The 17,630-nt window shown below is 34.5% G+C and overlaps 1 protein-coding gene across 2 annotated transcripts in view; it reads left to right on the top strand.

Annotated features, from left to right (window-relative positions):
• LOC142356485 (uncharacterized) overlaps positions 1-17,630 on the top strand; it is a 99,880-nt gene that overhangs the window by 14,818 nt on the left and 67,432 nt on the right. For both annotated transcript variants that reach the window (XM_075408390.1, XM_075408382.1), the window contains exons 2-3: positions 15,846-16,021; positions 16,282-16,467. In XM_075408390.1, the coding sequence (XP_075264505.1) occupies positions 15,846-16,021; positions 16,282-16,467 (362 nt within the window). The remainder of the gene's footprint in view (positions 1-15,845; positions 16,022-16,281; positions 16,468-17,630) is intronic.

The raw sequence follows: 17,630 nt of genomic DNA, 5'->3' as shown, positions 1-17,630 counted from the left end.
CTCAAAAACGGCATAAACAGGTAGCGCCCAGCGGGCCTTAAGTGCTCTTAGAGTATATCGATTTTGTCGGGCTTTTCATTGACCCATGTTCTAAGATTAGAGTTGTGTGTGTGTGTGTGTGGTGTGTGTGTGTGTGCGCGCGTGCGTGCGTGCGTGTGGAAGCGTGTTCCACTATGCTAGTTTAGCTCAAATTTGCTTCAAAATTGGATATACGTGCTCTCACTTTTCACAAAGCGTGTTTGGCTAGTGTTAAAACTTGGGATAATCTTTCATCGCTTCATTCCGCGTCATAAGTCACTAGTTTCCTTTCTATAAGTAAATCTTTCCAGTTGACAGATGTTTCGAATTAAGTCTTCACAATTAACTAATGAAACTTAGACAAATCAAAAAGCCCCTTTGATTAATTCAATTTGATTAATTTTCCGCTTCATACTATTTGCAGATTAAGAGCACATCTAGCTTTTTTGCGATAACACATCATTGTTCACAAGAACAAATAAGTCTTCGAATACGGCCTCAGGTAATTACAAATAAAATTCGGAAATCATAGGTTTCGGTTAATCTTCGAGAGCTGTTCAAATTATGGAGCTGAAAGTGGTTTCTTGAAAAGCATTTTTATATTTATTTTATTGGCTACTGAAAACCATTTTTAATTTCTGGAACTAGTTTCCTATGTGAATGTGAGTTGTTGATCCGACACCTCCACTTTTTGAGAGAGAGGATAATCTAGATAATCTATGCTCAACTTGTTTTTGTTCAGTCCATTTTGGCCAATTGATTTATTTGCGGCTGAAAGATTTCAAAGATATATTAGTGGTATCATTGGGAAGCATAGTGAGCTAAGTTTTTGATTTCTATTTTTTTGAATTTTTTTCTTTTTTGCTGAGTTGTTAATTGCTCTCAAAGTTTGTAGCAATTATATTAGTCCTGTTGGTCTTTTTATTAGATTTTTTGCTTGACCGATTTTTTGTCTGACGCTTTTGACTTTTCTTCCTCAAAAACGGCATAAACAGGTAGCGCCCAGCGGGCCTTAAGTGCTCTTAGAGTACATCGATTTTGTCGGGCTTTTCAATGACCCATGTTCTAAGATTAGAGTTGTGTGTGTGTGTTTGAGTGTGTGTGGTGTGTGTGTGTGTGCGCGTGCGTGCGTGCGTGTGGAAGCGTGTTCCACTATGCTAGTTTAGCTCAAATTTGCTTCAAAATTGGATATACGTGCTCTCACTTTTCACAAAGCGTGTTTGGCTAGTGTTAAAACTTGGGATAATCTTTCATCGCTTCATTCCGCGTCATAAGTCACTAGTCTCCTTTCTATAAGTAAATCTTTCCAGTTGACAGATGTTTCGAATTAAGTCTTCACAATTAACTAATGAAACTTAGACAAATCAAAAAGCCCCTTTGATTAATTCAATTTGATTAATTTTCCGCTTCATACTATTTGCAGATTAAGAGCACATCTAGCTTTTTTGCGATAACACATCATTGTTCACAAGAACAAATAAGTCTTCGAATACGGCCTCAGGTAATTACAAATAAAATTCGGAAATCATAGGTTTCGGTTAATCTTCGAGAGCTGTTCAAATTATGGAGCTGAAAGTGGTTTCTTGAAAAGCATTTTTATATTTATTTTATTGGCTACTGAAAACCATTTTTAATTTCTGGAACTAGTTTCCTATGTGAATGTGAGTTGTTGATCCGACACCTCCACTTTTTGAGAGAGAGGATAATCTAGATAATCTATGCTCAACTTGTTTTTGTTCAGTCCATTTTGGCCAATTGATTTATTTGCGGCTGAAAGAATTCAAAGATATATTAGTGGTATCATTGGGAAGCATAGTGAGCTAAGTTTTTGATTTCTATTTTTTTGAATTTTTTTCTTTTTTGCTGAGTTGTTAATTGCTCTCAAAGTTTGTAGCAATTATATTAGTCCTGTCGGTCTTTTTATTAGATTTTTTGCTTGACCGATTTTTTGTCTGACGCTTTTGACTTTTCTTCCTCAAAAACGGCATAAACAGGTAGCGCCCAGCGGGCCTTAAGTGCTCTTAGAGTACATCGATTTTGTCGGGCTTTTCAATGACCCATGTTCTAAGATTAGAGTTGTGTGTGTGTGTGTGGTGTGTGTGTGTGCGTGCGTGCGTGTGGAAGCGTGTTCCACTATGCTAGTTTAGCTCAAATTTGCTTCAAAATTGGATATACGTGCTCTCACTTTTCACAAAGCGTGTTTGGCTAGTGTTAAAACTTGGGATAATCTTTCATCGCTTCATTCCGCGTCATAAGTCACTAGTTTCCTTTCTATAAGTAAATCTTTCCAGTTGACAGATGTTTCGAATTAAGTCTTCACAATTAACTAATGAAACTTAGACAAATCAAAAAGCCCCTTTGATTAATTCAATTTGATTAATTTTCCGCTTCATACTATTTGCAGATTAAGAGCACATCTAGCTTTTTTGCGATAACACATCATTGTTCACAAGAACAAATAAGTCTTCGAATACGGCCTCAGGTAATTACAAATAAAATTCGGAAATCATAGGTTTCGGTTAATCTTCGAGAGCTGTTCAAATTATGGAGCTGAAAGTGGTTTCTTGAAAAGCATTTTTATATTTATTTTATTGGCTACTGAAAACCATTTTTAATTTCTGGAACTAGTTTCCTATGTGAATGTGAGTTGTTGATCCGACACCTCCACTTTTTGAGAGAGAGGATAATCTAGATAATCTATGCTCAACTTGTTTTTGTTCAGTCCATTTTGGCCAATTGATTTATTTGCGGCTGAAAGATTTCAAAGATATATTAGTGGTATCATTGGGAAGCATAGTGAGCTAAGTTTTTGATTTCTATTTTTTTGAATTTTTTTCTTTTTTGCTGAGTTGTTAATTGCTCTCAAAGTTTGTAGCAATTATATTAGTCCTGTCGGTCTTTTTATTAGATTTTTTGCTTGACCGATTTTTTGTCTGACGCTTTTGACTTTTCTTCCTCAAAAACGGCATAAACAGGTAGCGCCCAGCGGGCCTTAAGTGCTCTTAGAGTACATCGATTTTGTCGGGCTTTTCAATGACCCATGTTCTAAGATTAGAGTTGTGTGTGTGTGTGTGTGTGGTGTGTGTGTGTGCGCGTGCGTGCGTGCGTGTGGAAGCGTGTTCCACTATGCTAGTTTAGCTCAAATTTGCTTCAAAATTGGATATACGTGCTCTCACTTTTCACAAAGCGTGTTTGGCTAGTGTTAAAACTTGGTATAATCTTTCATCACTTCATTCCGCGTCATAAGTCACTAGTTTCCTCTCTATAAGTAAATCTTTCCAGTTGACAGATGTTTCGAATTAAGTCTTCACAATTAATTAATGAAACTTAGACAAATCAAAAAGCCCCTTTGATTAATTCAATTTGATTAATTTTCCGCTTCATACTATTTGCAGATTAAGAGGACATTTAGCTTTTTTGCGATAACACATCATTGTTCACAAGAACAAATAAGTCTTCGAATACGGCCTCAGGTAATTACAAATAAAATTCGGAAATCATAGGTTTCGGTTAATCTTCGAGAGCTGTTCAAATTATGGAGCTGAAAGTGGTTTCTTGAAAAGCATTTTTATATTTATTTTATTGGCTACTGATAACCATTTTTAATTTCTGGAACTAGTTTCCTATGTGAATGTGAGTTGTTGATCCGACACCCCCACTTTTTGAGAGAGAGGATAATTTAGATAATCTATGCTCAACTTGTTTTTGTTCAGTCCATTTTGGCCAATTGATTTATTTGCGGCTGAAAGATTTCAAAGATATATTAGTGGTATCATTGGGAAGCATAGTGAGCTAAGTTTTTGATTTCTATTTTTTTGAATTTTTTTCTTTTTTGCTGAGTTGTTAATTGCTCTCAAAGTTTGTAGCAATTATATTAGTCCTGTCGGTCTTTTTATTAGATTTTTTGCTTGACCGATTTTTTGTCTGACGCTTTTGACTTTTCTTCCTCAAAAACGGCATAAACAGGTAGCGCCCAGCGGGCCTTAAGTGCTCTTAGAGTATATCGATTTCGTCGGGCTTTTCAATGACCCATGTTCTAAGATTAGAGTTGTGTGTGTGTGTGTGTGGTGTGTGTGTGTGTGTGTGCGCGTGCGTGCGTGTGGAAGCGTGTTACACTATGCTAGTTTAGCTCAAATTTGCTTCAAAATTGGATATACGTGCTCTCACTTTTCACAAAGCGTGTTTGGCTAGTGTTAAAACTTGGGATAATCTTTCATCACTTCATTCCGCGTCTTAAGTCACTGGTTTCCTTTCTATAAGTAAATCTTTCCAATTGACAGATGTTTCGAATTAAGTCTTCACAATTAACTAATGAAACTTAGACAAATCAAAAATCCCCTTTGATTAATTCAATTTGATTAATTTTCCGCTTCATACTATTTGCAGATTAAGAGCACATCTAGCTTTTTTGCGATAACACATCATTGTTCACAAGAACAAATAAGTCTTCGAATACGGCCTCAGGTAATTACAAATAAAATTCGGAAATCATAGGTTTCGGTTAATCTTCGAGAGCTGTTCAAATTATGGAGCTGAAAGTGGTTTCTTGAAAAGCATTTTTATATTTATTTTATTGGCTACTGAGAACCATTTTTAATTTCTGGAACTAGTTTTCTATGTGAATGTGAGTTGTTGATCCGACACCCCCACTTTTTGAGAGAGAGGATAATCTAGATAATCTATGCTCCACTTGTTTTTGTTCAGTCCATTTTGGCCAATTGATTTATTTGCGGCTGAAAGATTTCAAAGATATATTAGTGGTATCATTGGGAAGCATAGTGAGCTAAGTTTTTGATTTCCATTTTTTTGAATTTTTTTTTGCTGAGTTGTTAATTGCTCTCAAACGAAGTTTGTAGCAATATTATATTAGTCCTGTCGGTCTTTTTTATGCGATTTTTCGCTTGACCGATTTTTTGTCTGACGCTTTTGACTTTTCTTCCTCAAAAACGGCATAAACAGGTAGCGCCCAGCGGGCCTTAAGTGCTCTTAGAGTATATCGATTTTGTCGGGCTTTTCAATGACCCATGTTCTAAGATTAGAGTTGTGTGTGTGTATGTGTGTGTGTGTGCGCGCGCGTGCGTGTGTGTGGAAGCGTGTTACACTATGCTAGTTTAGATCAAATTTGCTTCAAAATTGGATATACGTGCTCTCAATTTTCACAAAGCGTGTTTGGCTAGTGTTAAAACTTGGGATAATCTTTCTTTCATCACTTCATTCCGCGTCATAAGTCACTAGTTTCCTTTCTATAAGTAAATCTTTCCAATTGACAGATGTATCGAATTAAGTCTTCACAATTAACTAATGAAACTTAGACAAATCAAAAAGCCCCTTTGATTAATTCAATTTGATTAATTTTCCGCTTCATACTATTTGCAGATTAAGAGCACATCTAGCTTTTTTGCGATAACACATCATTGTTCACAAGAACAAATAAGTCTTCGAATACGGCCTCAGGTAATTACAAATAAAATTCGGAAATCATAGGTTTCGGTTAATCTTCGAGAGCTGTTCAAATTATGGAGCTGAAAGTGGTTTCTTGAAAAGCATTTTTATATTTATTTTATTGGCTACTGAGAACCATTTTTAATTTCTGGAACTAGTTTCCTATGTGAATGTGAGTTGTTGATCCGACACCCCCACTTTTTGAGAGAGAGGATAATCTATGCTCAACTTTTTTTGTTCAGTCCATTTTGGCCAATTGATTTATTTGCGGCTGAAAGATTTCAAAGATATATTAGTGGTATCATTGGGAAGCATATTGAGCTAAGTTTTTGATTTCTATTTTTTTGAATTTTTTTCTTTTTTGCTGAGTTGTTAATTGCTCTCAAACAAAGTTTGTAGCAATTATATTAGTCCTGTCGGTCTTTTTATTAGATTTTTTGCTTGACCGATTTTTTGTCTGACGCTTTTGACTTTTCTTCCTCAAAAACGGCATAAACAGGTAGCGCCCAGCGGGCCTTAAGTGCTCTTAGAGCCTTTCAGCTGTTTCAGCTCAAACTGTTTTGGAGAATTATACTTATGGTCTGAAGGGCGGTTCTTAGAGGTTGAAGACACCCCCTCTCTTCACCGCCCGCGCGCGCTATTGCCCCTCCCCCCACCACCGCTGTTGCCCTCCACCCCACTGTTGCCCACCTCCCCTCCCTCTCCATCAGCCCCCCAGTGCAACGCCCCCACAGTGTTTATCATTTTTTGAATTCTTTCAGCCCTGGGATTCACGGAACTTCATCTAGGGTTTTAATAGGTTACTGCATGGTTTCTAGTGGTAGTGCAATTGTTTCAACATCACGAATTTGACAGAACGTGCAAATTGGACATTTTTTTGACAACACGTGCAAATTTGTTCAATTTTTTCTACATTAGTTTTTAATTATTCACGTTTACTAAAAGAAATTTTATTTGCCATGTAATAGCTTTCAATTTTTTAATATGACAAATTTAAGCAATTTTTTTTGATAATACTTGCATTTTTTTCAAGTTTCATTAATTTTTCTCATTTTTAGGTTTCTCCTACTTCAAGGGCCAACGAACTTCCTCAAGATTTTGATAATAGTTTACTACCTTGTTTCTAGTAATGGAATGGTTTCTCAACATTTTAACATCACGATTTTAAGCATTTTTTTGACAACTCCTGCAATGTTTTCAAGTTTTCTGAAAATTTGTCTTTTGTTATTTTGCTCCATCTTCAAGGGCCAGTGAACCTCCTCGAGGGTTTGGTTATAAGTTACTGCATAGCTTCTAGATGTAATTGATTTTTTTTTCAAGAATAAAATTTTAACAATTTCTAAAATTATTTTCAATTTCAAGTTTTTTGAATCTTTTTGAATTATTTACCATTTTTCCGGCACCAGGGTCCTAGGGACCTTCTTCAAGGTTTGATGATAAGCTCTCGCATATTTTCTAAAGTTAATGGAATGTTTATCATTATTTTAATGACTCAGCTTTACCAATTTTTGATTAAATTTAATTTTTTGTCAAATTTTCGGAAAATTTTTATCATGTTCCAAGTTTATGGATCTTTGAGCCAGCGAAACTACTTAAAGCTTGAACTAGGATACTGGATAGTCTCGTGGGAGTGTGAAATGGTGTTAAGATTTTAATATATTGAATTTCAGCAGGATTTGTTAAAATTTGCTATTGTTTCCAAAATTTTTGAATATTTTTGTCCTTTTACGATCTTTTACGACCAACGAAGGTTTTCAAGTCATGCAGATGAATTACTTGACAGAAATTTGGAGACAAAAAATAGTTTCAAACATTTTCATTGCGAAATCTGGAAGCTTTTTCTAAAATTGTGCAATATTTGCAAGTTTTTAAAATCACAATTTTTTATTTGATTTACTAAAAAGGCTAGAAACCAAAGTTACAGAGCCGAATCAAGCTAAAGCTAGCCTCACTAAACTGTGGCTAGCTAGTGACAAAGCCAACCGCTCGATGGTCGTTTGAGAGCAATTCGCCCGACTTAAATCGGTTATGTTTGATGTTTAAACTTATGTGAAGTTTTGATTGGTTTTCATTCCCTTTCAGAGGATTTTTCTGCTATTTTATGCTATTTTGCTATTATACGATGAAATGTTTCAGTATTGTCGGAATCATTTCCCATTATAGGGGGGGGGGGGGTAAAAATAATCAATATTTGTTCACTATTTTGCCAATTTTTTCAAAAGAGGCAATTTTTTTAGATAAAAAATTGAAGTGGAATCACTCTTGTGGACTTTCAGTGGAAATTGGGTTGATTTTCTGCTAATTTAGCCTTCTCATCAAAAATGGAAATACGTAATATTTGTCCACTATGTGGAATCAAGCTGCTGACAGAAGCTGCTTTATAAAATTGAGGCCTCTTTGGACTCTCTCTTACTATCTAGCAGATTTATCTGGAATTACTGTGTTGTCAAATATTTTGACAATTTAGCTTTTGTTCATAAAAAAATAATGTGGTTAATATAAGCTGCTGATCAGTTTTTCTATTATTCAAGAGCGAAAATGGACTAAGAACTACTTACAACTTCCTCATTAACCAGAGTGCGGGCTTCCACCGTATAAATTTGTATTTATGTTCAGCTGTTTCTTATCGCCGCCTTTTCAAGTTTGTGACTTGCTTGAACTGCTTAATTTCAAGTTGTGCTGAATTGTGACTCTTAGTCCAGTAGCCTATCCAAAATTTGTTTTATTTTTTCTATGTAGCGACACTCTTTTTGTTTTTAAAAAACAACATTTTTATTCTATTTTAACAAATGCTGTTATTGTTCTGTCACTGATTACACTTTTAATCGCAGGTATAGAGAAAAAAGTTAAATCAGCAAGACAACAGTTTTGTAAATTATTCGTTTGACCAGTAGCAGAGAACTATGACTTTTTCTGACCCCACTTAGTGGGAGGAGGAACTATATTCTCAACTTTTTTGTTCAGTCAATCTTAGTCTATTGGTGTTTATCGTACAGATTTTGAGTTCTATCATCAGAAAGCGCGTCGAACATTACAATATATTCAGAGTTTTTTTTAGTTTTCTGTTTTCAAGGAGTTATTGGCGTTATTGCTCATGGATTTTTGCAAACAATTTAGAGTTTGTCCCTATTTGTCGTTGTTTTTAACTTAATTTCCCTTGTTACCGTTCGCTCCCGTTTTGTCACAAAATTAAATTAAATCGCTCTAGTGGCTCTAATTTTAATTGAACTGTTTTTATCGCTTGATACTAATTGTTACTGAAATCTAATCCAATTTTTATCCGAAGAGTCCTACGTTGATTTGCACACTGATTTCAGCGACTTCTATTTTAATGGACTGGTTTTTGTATTTTTATAAATTTTAAATTTTGTTTAATTGCTCTAAAACGAAGATTGTAGCAATTATATTAGTCCTGTCTGTCTTTTTTTATGCGATTTTTCGCTCGACCGATTTTTCTTCTGACGCTTTTGTCTTTCGATCCTCAAAAACGGGATAAACAGGTAGCGCCCAGCGGGCATTAAGTGCTCTTAGAGCTTTTCTGCTGTTTCAACTCAAACTGTTTTAGAGACTTATACTTAAGGTGTGAAGGGCGGTTTTTAGAGGTTGAAGACACCCCCACTGTTGACCCCCCCCCCCCCCTATTGCCCTCACCGCGCTATTGCCCCCACCCCACTGTTGCCCACCCCCCTCCCTCCACATCAGCCCCCCGGTGCACATCCACCCTACCCCCCTCGTGGCTACGTTGAAACAACCGATCGCTAAAAACACGCAATTTTTTACTAACTTTTTCAAGCTAAGTTTTTTTACTAAGTTTTTTCAAGCTTTTTGTCATTTTTGAGTTTTTTTTAGCCCTCCTTGACAACGAACCTCCTCTAGGGTTTTATAATAAGTTACTGTAGAGTTTTTTGTGGTAGTGGAATGGTTTGAACATTTTAACATCACAAATTTTAGCTGTTTTTTTGACAAAACTTGAAAATTTTTCATTTTTGTTCATTATTCACGTCTTTCCAGACGAAGGGGCTAGAATACGTCCTTAATGGTTTGATAATAAGTTTTATAATAAGAAAAAATTTTATTTGCCACGGAATAGCTTTCAATTTTTGACTAATTTTAGCGTTTTTTTCATTTATAACACTTGCATTTTTTTCCAATTTTTTTAAGTTTGTCGGTTTTTAGGTTTCGTCAACCTCAAGAGCCAAGAACCTCCGCTAGGGTTTGACAATAGGTTACTGTATAATTTTTAAATGTAATGTAATGTTTTTTTAAGATTTCAGCACCACTTTTTTTACAAAACTTTCAGTTTTCAATTCGACATACATTCTAGATTTAATGAAATGCAAGGAAAAGATTTTAATTTCAGCATTTTTTTAAAAATATTTGCAATTTTTGCAACATTTGCAAATATTTTCAAGTTTTTTTGAATCTGAATTTATCATTTTTTCCGGCGCCAGGGTCCTAGGGACCTCATACGAGGTTTGATGATCATCTGTGGCATAGTTTCTAGAATTAATGAAATGGTGATCTATTTTTTAATAACTCCAGCTTTAGCAATTTTTCTGATAACATTTAATTTGTTCTGAAGATATTAATATCACGAATTTTTAGCAAGATTTTTGTTAAAATTTGCAATTGTTTTTAAAATTTTTGAAAATTTTTGTCCTTTTCTGCGTTTAACGATCATTACTGACCAACGAAGCGTTTCAAGTCTTGCATATGGGTTACGTGGCATAACTCCAGAGACAAAAAAAAGTTTTGAACATTTTCATTGCAAAATCTGGAAGCTTTTCTTTTAAATTTTGCAATAATTCTCGAGTTTTGCCTAACTGGGTTTTTTTGTCTCATTAAAACAGGTTTCAGTTTGAATAAATCAGAGGCCCTCTAATGTGTCATGGTCAATTCAATACTTTTTTCAGTTTTTAGCTAATTCTGTTTACCACGAGGTCATTTATTTTCATTTATTTCATGAATCGTCCCGTTTGAGTTTTCTAGGTGTTTTCAAGGTATTTTTCGCTAAAGTTTTTTTTACCTTGACGCCGCTCGTTTTCAAAAGCGTTTTGGGTTTAACAGTTGTCCCTTTTCTGTCGTTTTTGTTGCTCTGTTCTATATTTGTTGTGGAAAGTTGGCGTATAATTTCTCAGAACGTGTTGTGAAATACATCAGCATGATTTGTTGTGCTTTGATAATTGTAACGCCACTTCTTTGTTTATCGCTTATATAGGGTTGTATGCTTTGTTGTTATGTTGTTGTTGCAGCTGTGGACCAGAGCGCTTTTTGCCGTATGTGACTTTTACCAATCAGCAGCTACTTTGTTGATATCAAAGGCTGCGCTGCTATTACCTCAAAAGTGTTGGTTTTCAAGTTATTCTTCTGTGGCGAAGATAGCTGTGTACTTGATAAAATTGCATTCTTTGCTTGGAGATTTTGTATTATCTTGATTTGTGATACCAATGTTTTGTCTTGAAAAACTGTAAAATTATTTTACTCGAAACATTTTTATTGAAACATTTTTTACTCGAAACATTGTAAAAGCACACATTCCAAATATCCTTGTTTCCAATGAGAATCAAACCAATCTCAAAATTTTTCTTTTGCTGTTTCTTTGTAAAAATACTTAATTTTTTAAACCTGTAAAAGATGATAAATGATTTGTGGAACAAAAGCAAATCAAGACGAATCAAGTGATCAAAGTTCTTTATCGTTTTTTAACCCAGCGAATGCAAACAAACCTAAGTATTTTTTTACCAAAGGTTTTGTTGGTTTGCCTTCTATACACTGTTTTATTTTAATAACCACTGTAACAGTAAAATGTCAGCTTTGAAGGTTTGCACGTCAGAGGCTTGGCTGTAATTAACATATCTAAATAAAATTGAATAGAGGCAAGAACAACACTTATTTCCAAAAACATTTTTTTGTTCCAAAAGTTCTATAATAAGCTCAAACTCTAGAAGGTCAGCAAAGAACTCCTGTTTTGCAATTTTTGTGACATATGACATTTGTTGGGTCCAAATGTCTTTTTCACTGGAAAGAGTGAGCCTTGATTCGAAGCTTCGTAGCGATAGAAATAGAATAATTTAGCAAGAAAAATGTAAGATCTAACGGCTAACGCCACTTCTTTGTTTATCGCTTATATAGGCTTGTTTGCCTTGTTGTTATGTTGTTGCAGCTGTGGCCCAGAACAATTCGCAGGTAATTTTACTGGATACCGGCGCTTTTTGCCGTATGTGACTTTTACCAATCAGCAGCTACTTTGTTGATATCAAAGGCTGCGCTGCTATTACCTCAAAAGTGTTGGTTTTCAAGTTATCGTTCAATTCTTTTGTGGCGAAGATAGCTATGTACTTGATAAAATTGCATTCTTTGCTTGGAGATTTTGTATTATCTTGATTTGTGATACCACTGTTTTGTCTTGAAAAACTGTAAAATTATTTTACTCGAAACATTTTCATTGAAACATTTTTTACTCGAAACATTGTAAAAGCACACATTCCAAATATCCTTGTTTCCAATGAGAATCAAACCAATCTCAAAATTTTTCTTTTGCTGTTTCTTTGTAAAAATACTTAATTTTTTAAACAATCTGTAAAAGATAATAAATGATTTGTGGAACTAAAGCAAATCAAGACGAATCAAGTGATCAAAGTTCTTTATCGATTTTTTAACCCAGCAAATGCAAACAAACCTAAGTATTTTTTTACCAAAGGTTTTGTTGGTTTGCCTTCTATACACTGTTTGATTTTAATAACCGCTGTAACAGTAAAATGTCAGCTTTGAAGGTTTGCACGTCAGAGGCTTGGCTGTAATTAACATATCTAAATAAAATTGAATAGAGGCAAGAACAACACTTATTTCCAAAAACATTTTTTTGTTCCAAAAGTTCTATAATAAGCTCAAACTCTAGAAGGTCAGCAAAGAACTCCTGTTTTGCAATTTTTGTGACATACGACATTCGTTGGGTCCATTTGTCTTTTTCACTGGAAAGAGTGAGCCTTGATTCGAAGCTTCGTAGAGATAGAAATAGAATAGTGTAGCAAGAAAAATTTAAGATCTAACGATTAGCATTAAAAAAATGCCTGCTTAAATTTTCATCTGTTCAAGTTTTAAGCGTGTTCATTCGGCTGGATTTACTTAAACAAACTTACCAACAAATCATTTTTAAGTAATTAAATAACGTTTTTCAAAACTTTTCAAAATTTAGAGGGAAATCTTTATTTTGATGAACAAGCATTTTTTTGCTTCTCATGAAGAGAGTGCTTCTTATTTGTTTTATTTTCTGCTGTTTTTTAAATGTCTTTGACCTTATAATTAATTTTTTAGAGCAAGCTTTATTTTACAAATATTTTAACGTGATGTGTCATCAACTCGATCATCAGATTAGGTAAACAGGTCACCTTTTTCATGATTTTTTAAAACTTTTAGATAGAACAAAATAAAAGTTTTGTTTTTTCCATATGATTTTTCTTAACTTATCCTACTGCTAAAACATGCCCTTTTTCTTGTTTGCCTGTTGTCTTTGAGCAGACAAGGTGACGACCAAATTAGATTAAACTTGCTACGTATAAAAGTTGTGTGAATTTTCAATTTTTCAACTAACTTTGATGAATTTGGTTCACGTTTTTAGTTTAGCGCTTTGACAGGCTATAGGGTACTTTCGACCATCATTTGTCAATGTTTTTGTCCTTTCCCATATTTGTTTTATCCGTGCTAGATTTTTTGAGTGGTTATCAAAACAAAACCTTTAAATTTGCTCCAAATTATTTTTATTTGGTTCCTTCAGTGGCTCCTTTTACTATGTTTTTCTAAAAAAAGTTAGATGGTTCGCTTGAAGACAAAAAACAGATTTAAGTGAATTGACGGCTGAAGTTTTTGTTAATAGCCGCAAAGCGATTGCTAAGGCTTTTATTAGCCTTCTCTTGGTTTTTACCATCCATGAATTGGATTGTATTGGGGCTGTCTTTTTGTAAGATCTTTTTACACTTTTTTCAATGACTTGAGCTTCTGAAACGGACTAAACAGGTAAAACTTGGCGGGCACTATTTTGCAATAGAGGCCCTTATATGGCTTTTGTAGTCTTTAAGGTGCTCAATGCACCGAAGTTACTGGGAACGTCTAAATTCAAGGTTAAAAGCTTAATTTTTTTGCTGTTTTGATGCATGAATGAAGCAATTTGCCTGCTTTTTGGCATTTTTTTTAATTTCAGTTTTATAAAGGTCGATCATGATTGATATGGCTATTATTTATTGGGAAATTTCGTTTTATGCGATCGTATTTGGTATCTCTTTGTTCTTAATACCAACTCTAACACTAAAGTTAAAGCAGTTTTCACTGAATTTTCAAGTTTTTTTGAGAATTTTTTGATTACTTTACCATTGTTTTCATTTTATTGGCCAAAGGAACATTTTTAGGATCGAAAATTGGTTAATAAATTGATTTCAACAACGCAGAAATGATTTTGACGATCGAGATCAATATTATTTTGCTAGTAATTTTTGCTAACCTTTTGGGAAATTTTGGTTTTTGTTTACTTTTTGTGATCTAAGAAAAAAAAATTTTAGGCTGCAAATTGGATTGGTAGATAACTTGCTGATGACCCAAATAAATTTTTGTGATTGTTTACATCACAAATGTCGGCAACATTTTAATAATTTTTGCTAATTTTTAGAAGTTGTTGGAAACTTTTTGTTCGTTGTCCTTTTAGATTAATGAATAGTGTGTTAATGAATAGATATTGGATTTACAAAAGCTATTTTGTAAGTTTCAAAGGTTCTGAGCACATTTTTTGTAATTTTTTTCGAAATAGTTGAGTTTGTCCTCCATTTGCTTGTTCCTTACACGAATTTTTTTTTGTAGACTGCAGGTTTGCCATTTTGTAGTTTTTGCGGAGAAATCGCAGGTTTCAACGAAATCAGTCTTTGAACGTAACTAAAGTATTTTTTAGTTAAGTTTTAATTTTTTGGTTGTCTAACTGCAAGTTTTCAACGTGGTTTTGTTTAGTAAAAACTGCTAGTTAATCTGTAGCCTATCTTGCCGCTGGGTTCTCGAGCCATTCTTGACAACCCAAAAATGTTTCTGAGGATAACAATATTAGGAAAATTAAGATGGTCCTTTTCGCTTGTGCTTGTCATTTTTTCCGGATTGATATCTGTGAATTGCCCTTGTGTGTTTTCTTTTCCTCGAATATTTTTGGTAGTTATCGGTTTTCGTTACGTTAACAACCATAGCATTTACAAGTCAGATTCTGTTTTGATAATCTTCAAACTATGTAAAAATTTTTGCTTTTGTTACTGTTACTCAATTGAGGAGTTTTCACGTTTGACATTCAATTGCTTAGATTGTAATTCAGGACTTGTCCTGCTGTTTTTTATTTCGTCACCAAGATTTTGGTTACGACTATATGACGTTTTAATTGCTTCATATCTGCTTTTTGTTCATCGGTTTATGGAATTCTAACTGCGTTGCGTGCGTGACGTCATTTTTCACTCTCTGGGACGAGAATTTTTGTTCATTCTTGTGATTAAGTTTTTCGTCAGGCGTGACTCTCCTCACAAAAAATGACATCCTCACTCTGAAATTGACTTTTCTTTACTTTAAGAGTCAAATGAGTGCGTGTCACTCTAATTGAAGGGTATTTGAGAGGATCTAAGAGAAGGAACAATCAGTTATACAGATTCTTACAAATGAAACCGGATGACACCCGGTTTTCTACATGGCTCATATTTTTGCTAAAGATGGACAAATTTTTGTTAATGAGTATAGTGAGGTTTTCAAGTTGAACTTAAACTTGAGAAGAGCCTTTCTGATTGAAAAGCCTAGCAATTTTATAAACTCACATTACTGTGTCTCCTTATTTTGGTTGGGTTTCATTGATTATCGAAAATATGAAAACAAGTATATCGAACGTACTCAGCAGAAATCCCTCACAGTTTTATAACTGGATTGAGTTGAGGAGAGAAAGAAAGCTTACGCTTTTCCTTCAGGTACTCCTAAAACCTTTCGCTGTTTTTTTTAGTTCACTGCATTTGTCTTTTAATAGCTCTCGAACAATTTTTGTTATAGCCACGAGTGGATAATATGTTTAGGTAGCTATACGGTGAATAAACAATTTACTGTCTCGAAAATAGTTTCTTCTAAATGTTTTCTCATGTTTTTATTTTTCTCATGTTTTTATTTTTGTTTAACCCTTTTTCGTGCATTTGTCAATTTTTGCAATTTTGGAGAGATCGGATGTAGGGAGTTAAAATTTAATTTAATTATTTAATAATACCTGGTGCAGTTTTGGCTTGATCTAAGCTTGAAGGCAATTTTGTATTAATAAACTCTCCAATTACCCTCAGGCCTGGATTAATACCGATGATTTGTTTTTGTTTAATCTATTTCTGGTGTTACAGTGCAACCAGACGTGGCAGTTGACCTTTGGCTGCGACTACCGGAGCCCGTGCTCTATCAGGCTCTACTTCACGTTTCATTTCGCGATGTTATCAGCTGCTCTTCTGTGTGTAGGCTCTGGAATAGAGTCGCTAATGACGATTTGCTATGGAGACATCATTTCTACCTCTATTGGAAGGTTTGTTTGGTTTGGGATATACATGTACATTCCCTGTTTTTAAATACCCACTCTATTAGATAATGAATGGACGTTTATTAATGAATGGAAGCTTCAAACTTTTTAGATCAGATCTTAGAGATAACAGAGAAGGCGTGAAAACTGTCTTTAAAAATGAATGTGGGAATGTTCTGTGCCCTGCGCAGAAACGCGAGAGCCTTCTTGTTTATTATGCACGAGGCGACGGAAAATCCATTATGGCTAAATTCAATTTTGTACAGGTTGATTATTCTATTCCAATGGCTGCTGGTGGGATCTCTTGGCTGTGTGAGTTTGTGCGTCTCTTCACTCGCTGTCCAATAGTTGAGACGCACGTGTTGAGAGATCATAGTGACCAGGTCAACCACGTTGCCTTCTCTAACAATGGAAGAATGTTCTCCACCTGTTCCAAGGACGGATTCGTCAGGGTATGAACAAATATTCGAGATACGGGAGTTACAAAAAACGTTGATGATCGAAAAATGAAGATTCGATGAAATGAAATCTGGTTAAGTGAAGTAAGGTTTGACAGGACCTCTTCTGTAACAATTAAAGGGGAAGAGACTAAGATTTGAAAGCTTAATTTGTGTGTGCTCGTAAGATTTGACCACTGCAACGGTATTTTGGAAGCTGTTAATGCACTAAAGTATCTATTCTTAATAGCCGCCCTCAGCTTCTCAGCAGGATGTTATTGGGCTCCTATTTTTTACGATCCAACGTATTTGAGATTTATTGGTGTGCTGTCTTTTTTTAAGATCTGTGCACTTTTTTTCGAATTTTTCACATCAGTGAGAAGTAAAATTACAGTAGTGATTTTGATCTCACTGGAGTAGTAAAGGAATGAAAAAGCGAGTAGAATTGAAGTTTGATTTATTTCAATGACCTTTAAAGTGGAGTGATACGTTTGTATTTGAACACATTTTAGATTTTTGAAAGCGTAATTTTTCACATGCAGAATTTTCTGCTGATGTTTTCAGTGTTTTTTAGCAATATTAACATGATACATATGTGTTCTAATGATGCCTATTTGCCAATTTATGGAACTAGTCGACACTTTAATTGGACATTATTTGTTGTCATTGAAATCATTTAATTTTATTGAAAATTCAATGTTTGCCAGTTTTTAATATTGTATCTGGTGTCGTACCAACAAATATCAATTTTGACAGTATCATCGGAGGCATAAATGAACCTCATTAGGTGTTTGAGCATGGCTCGTGTTTTGCAAGTACTTGACTGACAATCTTTTGTTCTCAACGTATTTTTATGGTTTTTTTAGATTTGTTGTCTCATTAGGGACAGATCTCATAGGTTAATAATATAAATATTCTAAATCTATTTGATTGTTTCAGTACAAAGCTAATTCTTTCTATGACTTCCACTTGCTAAAGATGTCGAAGCAGCCATTTGAGCTTTTAACTGTTTTTTTACTTGTGCGCTTGTGCACTTCAATAATTTTTACTTATTTGAGTTTTATTAGTATTTATTGTACTTATTACTGTTTTATCACTCAATATTATGAATGGAAATTGTCATCGGTTGCCAACCAACAATAGGCGAATCTAATCAGTGGCTTGAGTTCAAAGCAATC

This window comes from Convolutriloba macropyga, chromosome 2, assembly GCF_964194025.1.
Source record: "Convolutriloba macropyga chromosome 2, txConMacr16.3, whole genome shotgun sequence".
Classification (NCBI taxonomy): Eukaryota; Metazoa; Xenacoelomorpha; order Acoela; family Convolutidae; genus Convolutriloba; species Convolutriloba macropyga.
This window is presented reverse-complemented; position numbering and strand designations above follow the sequence as displayed.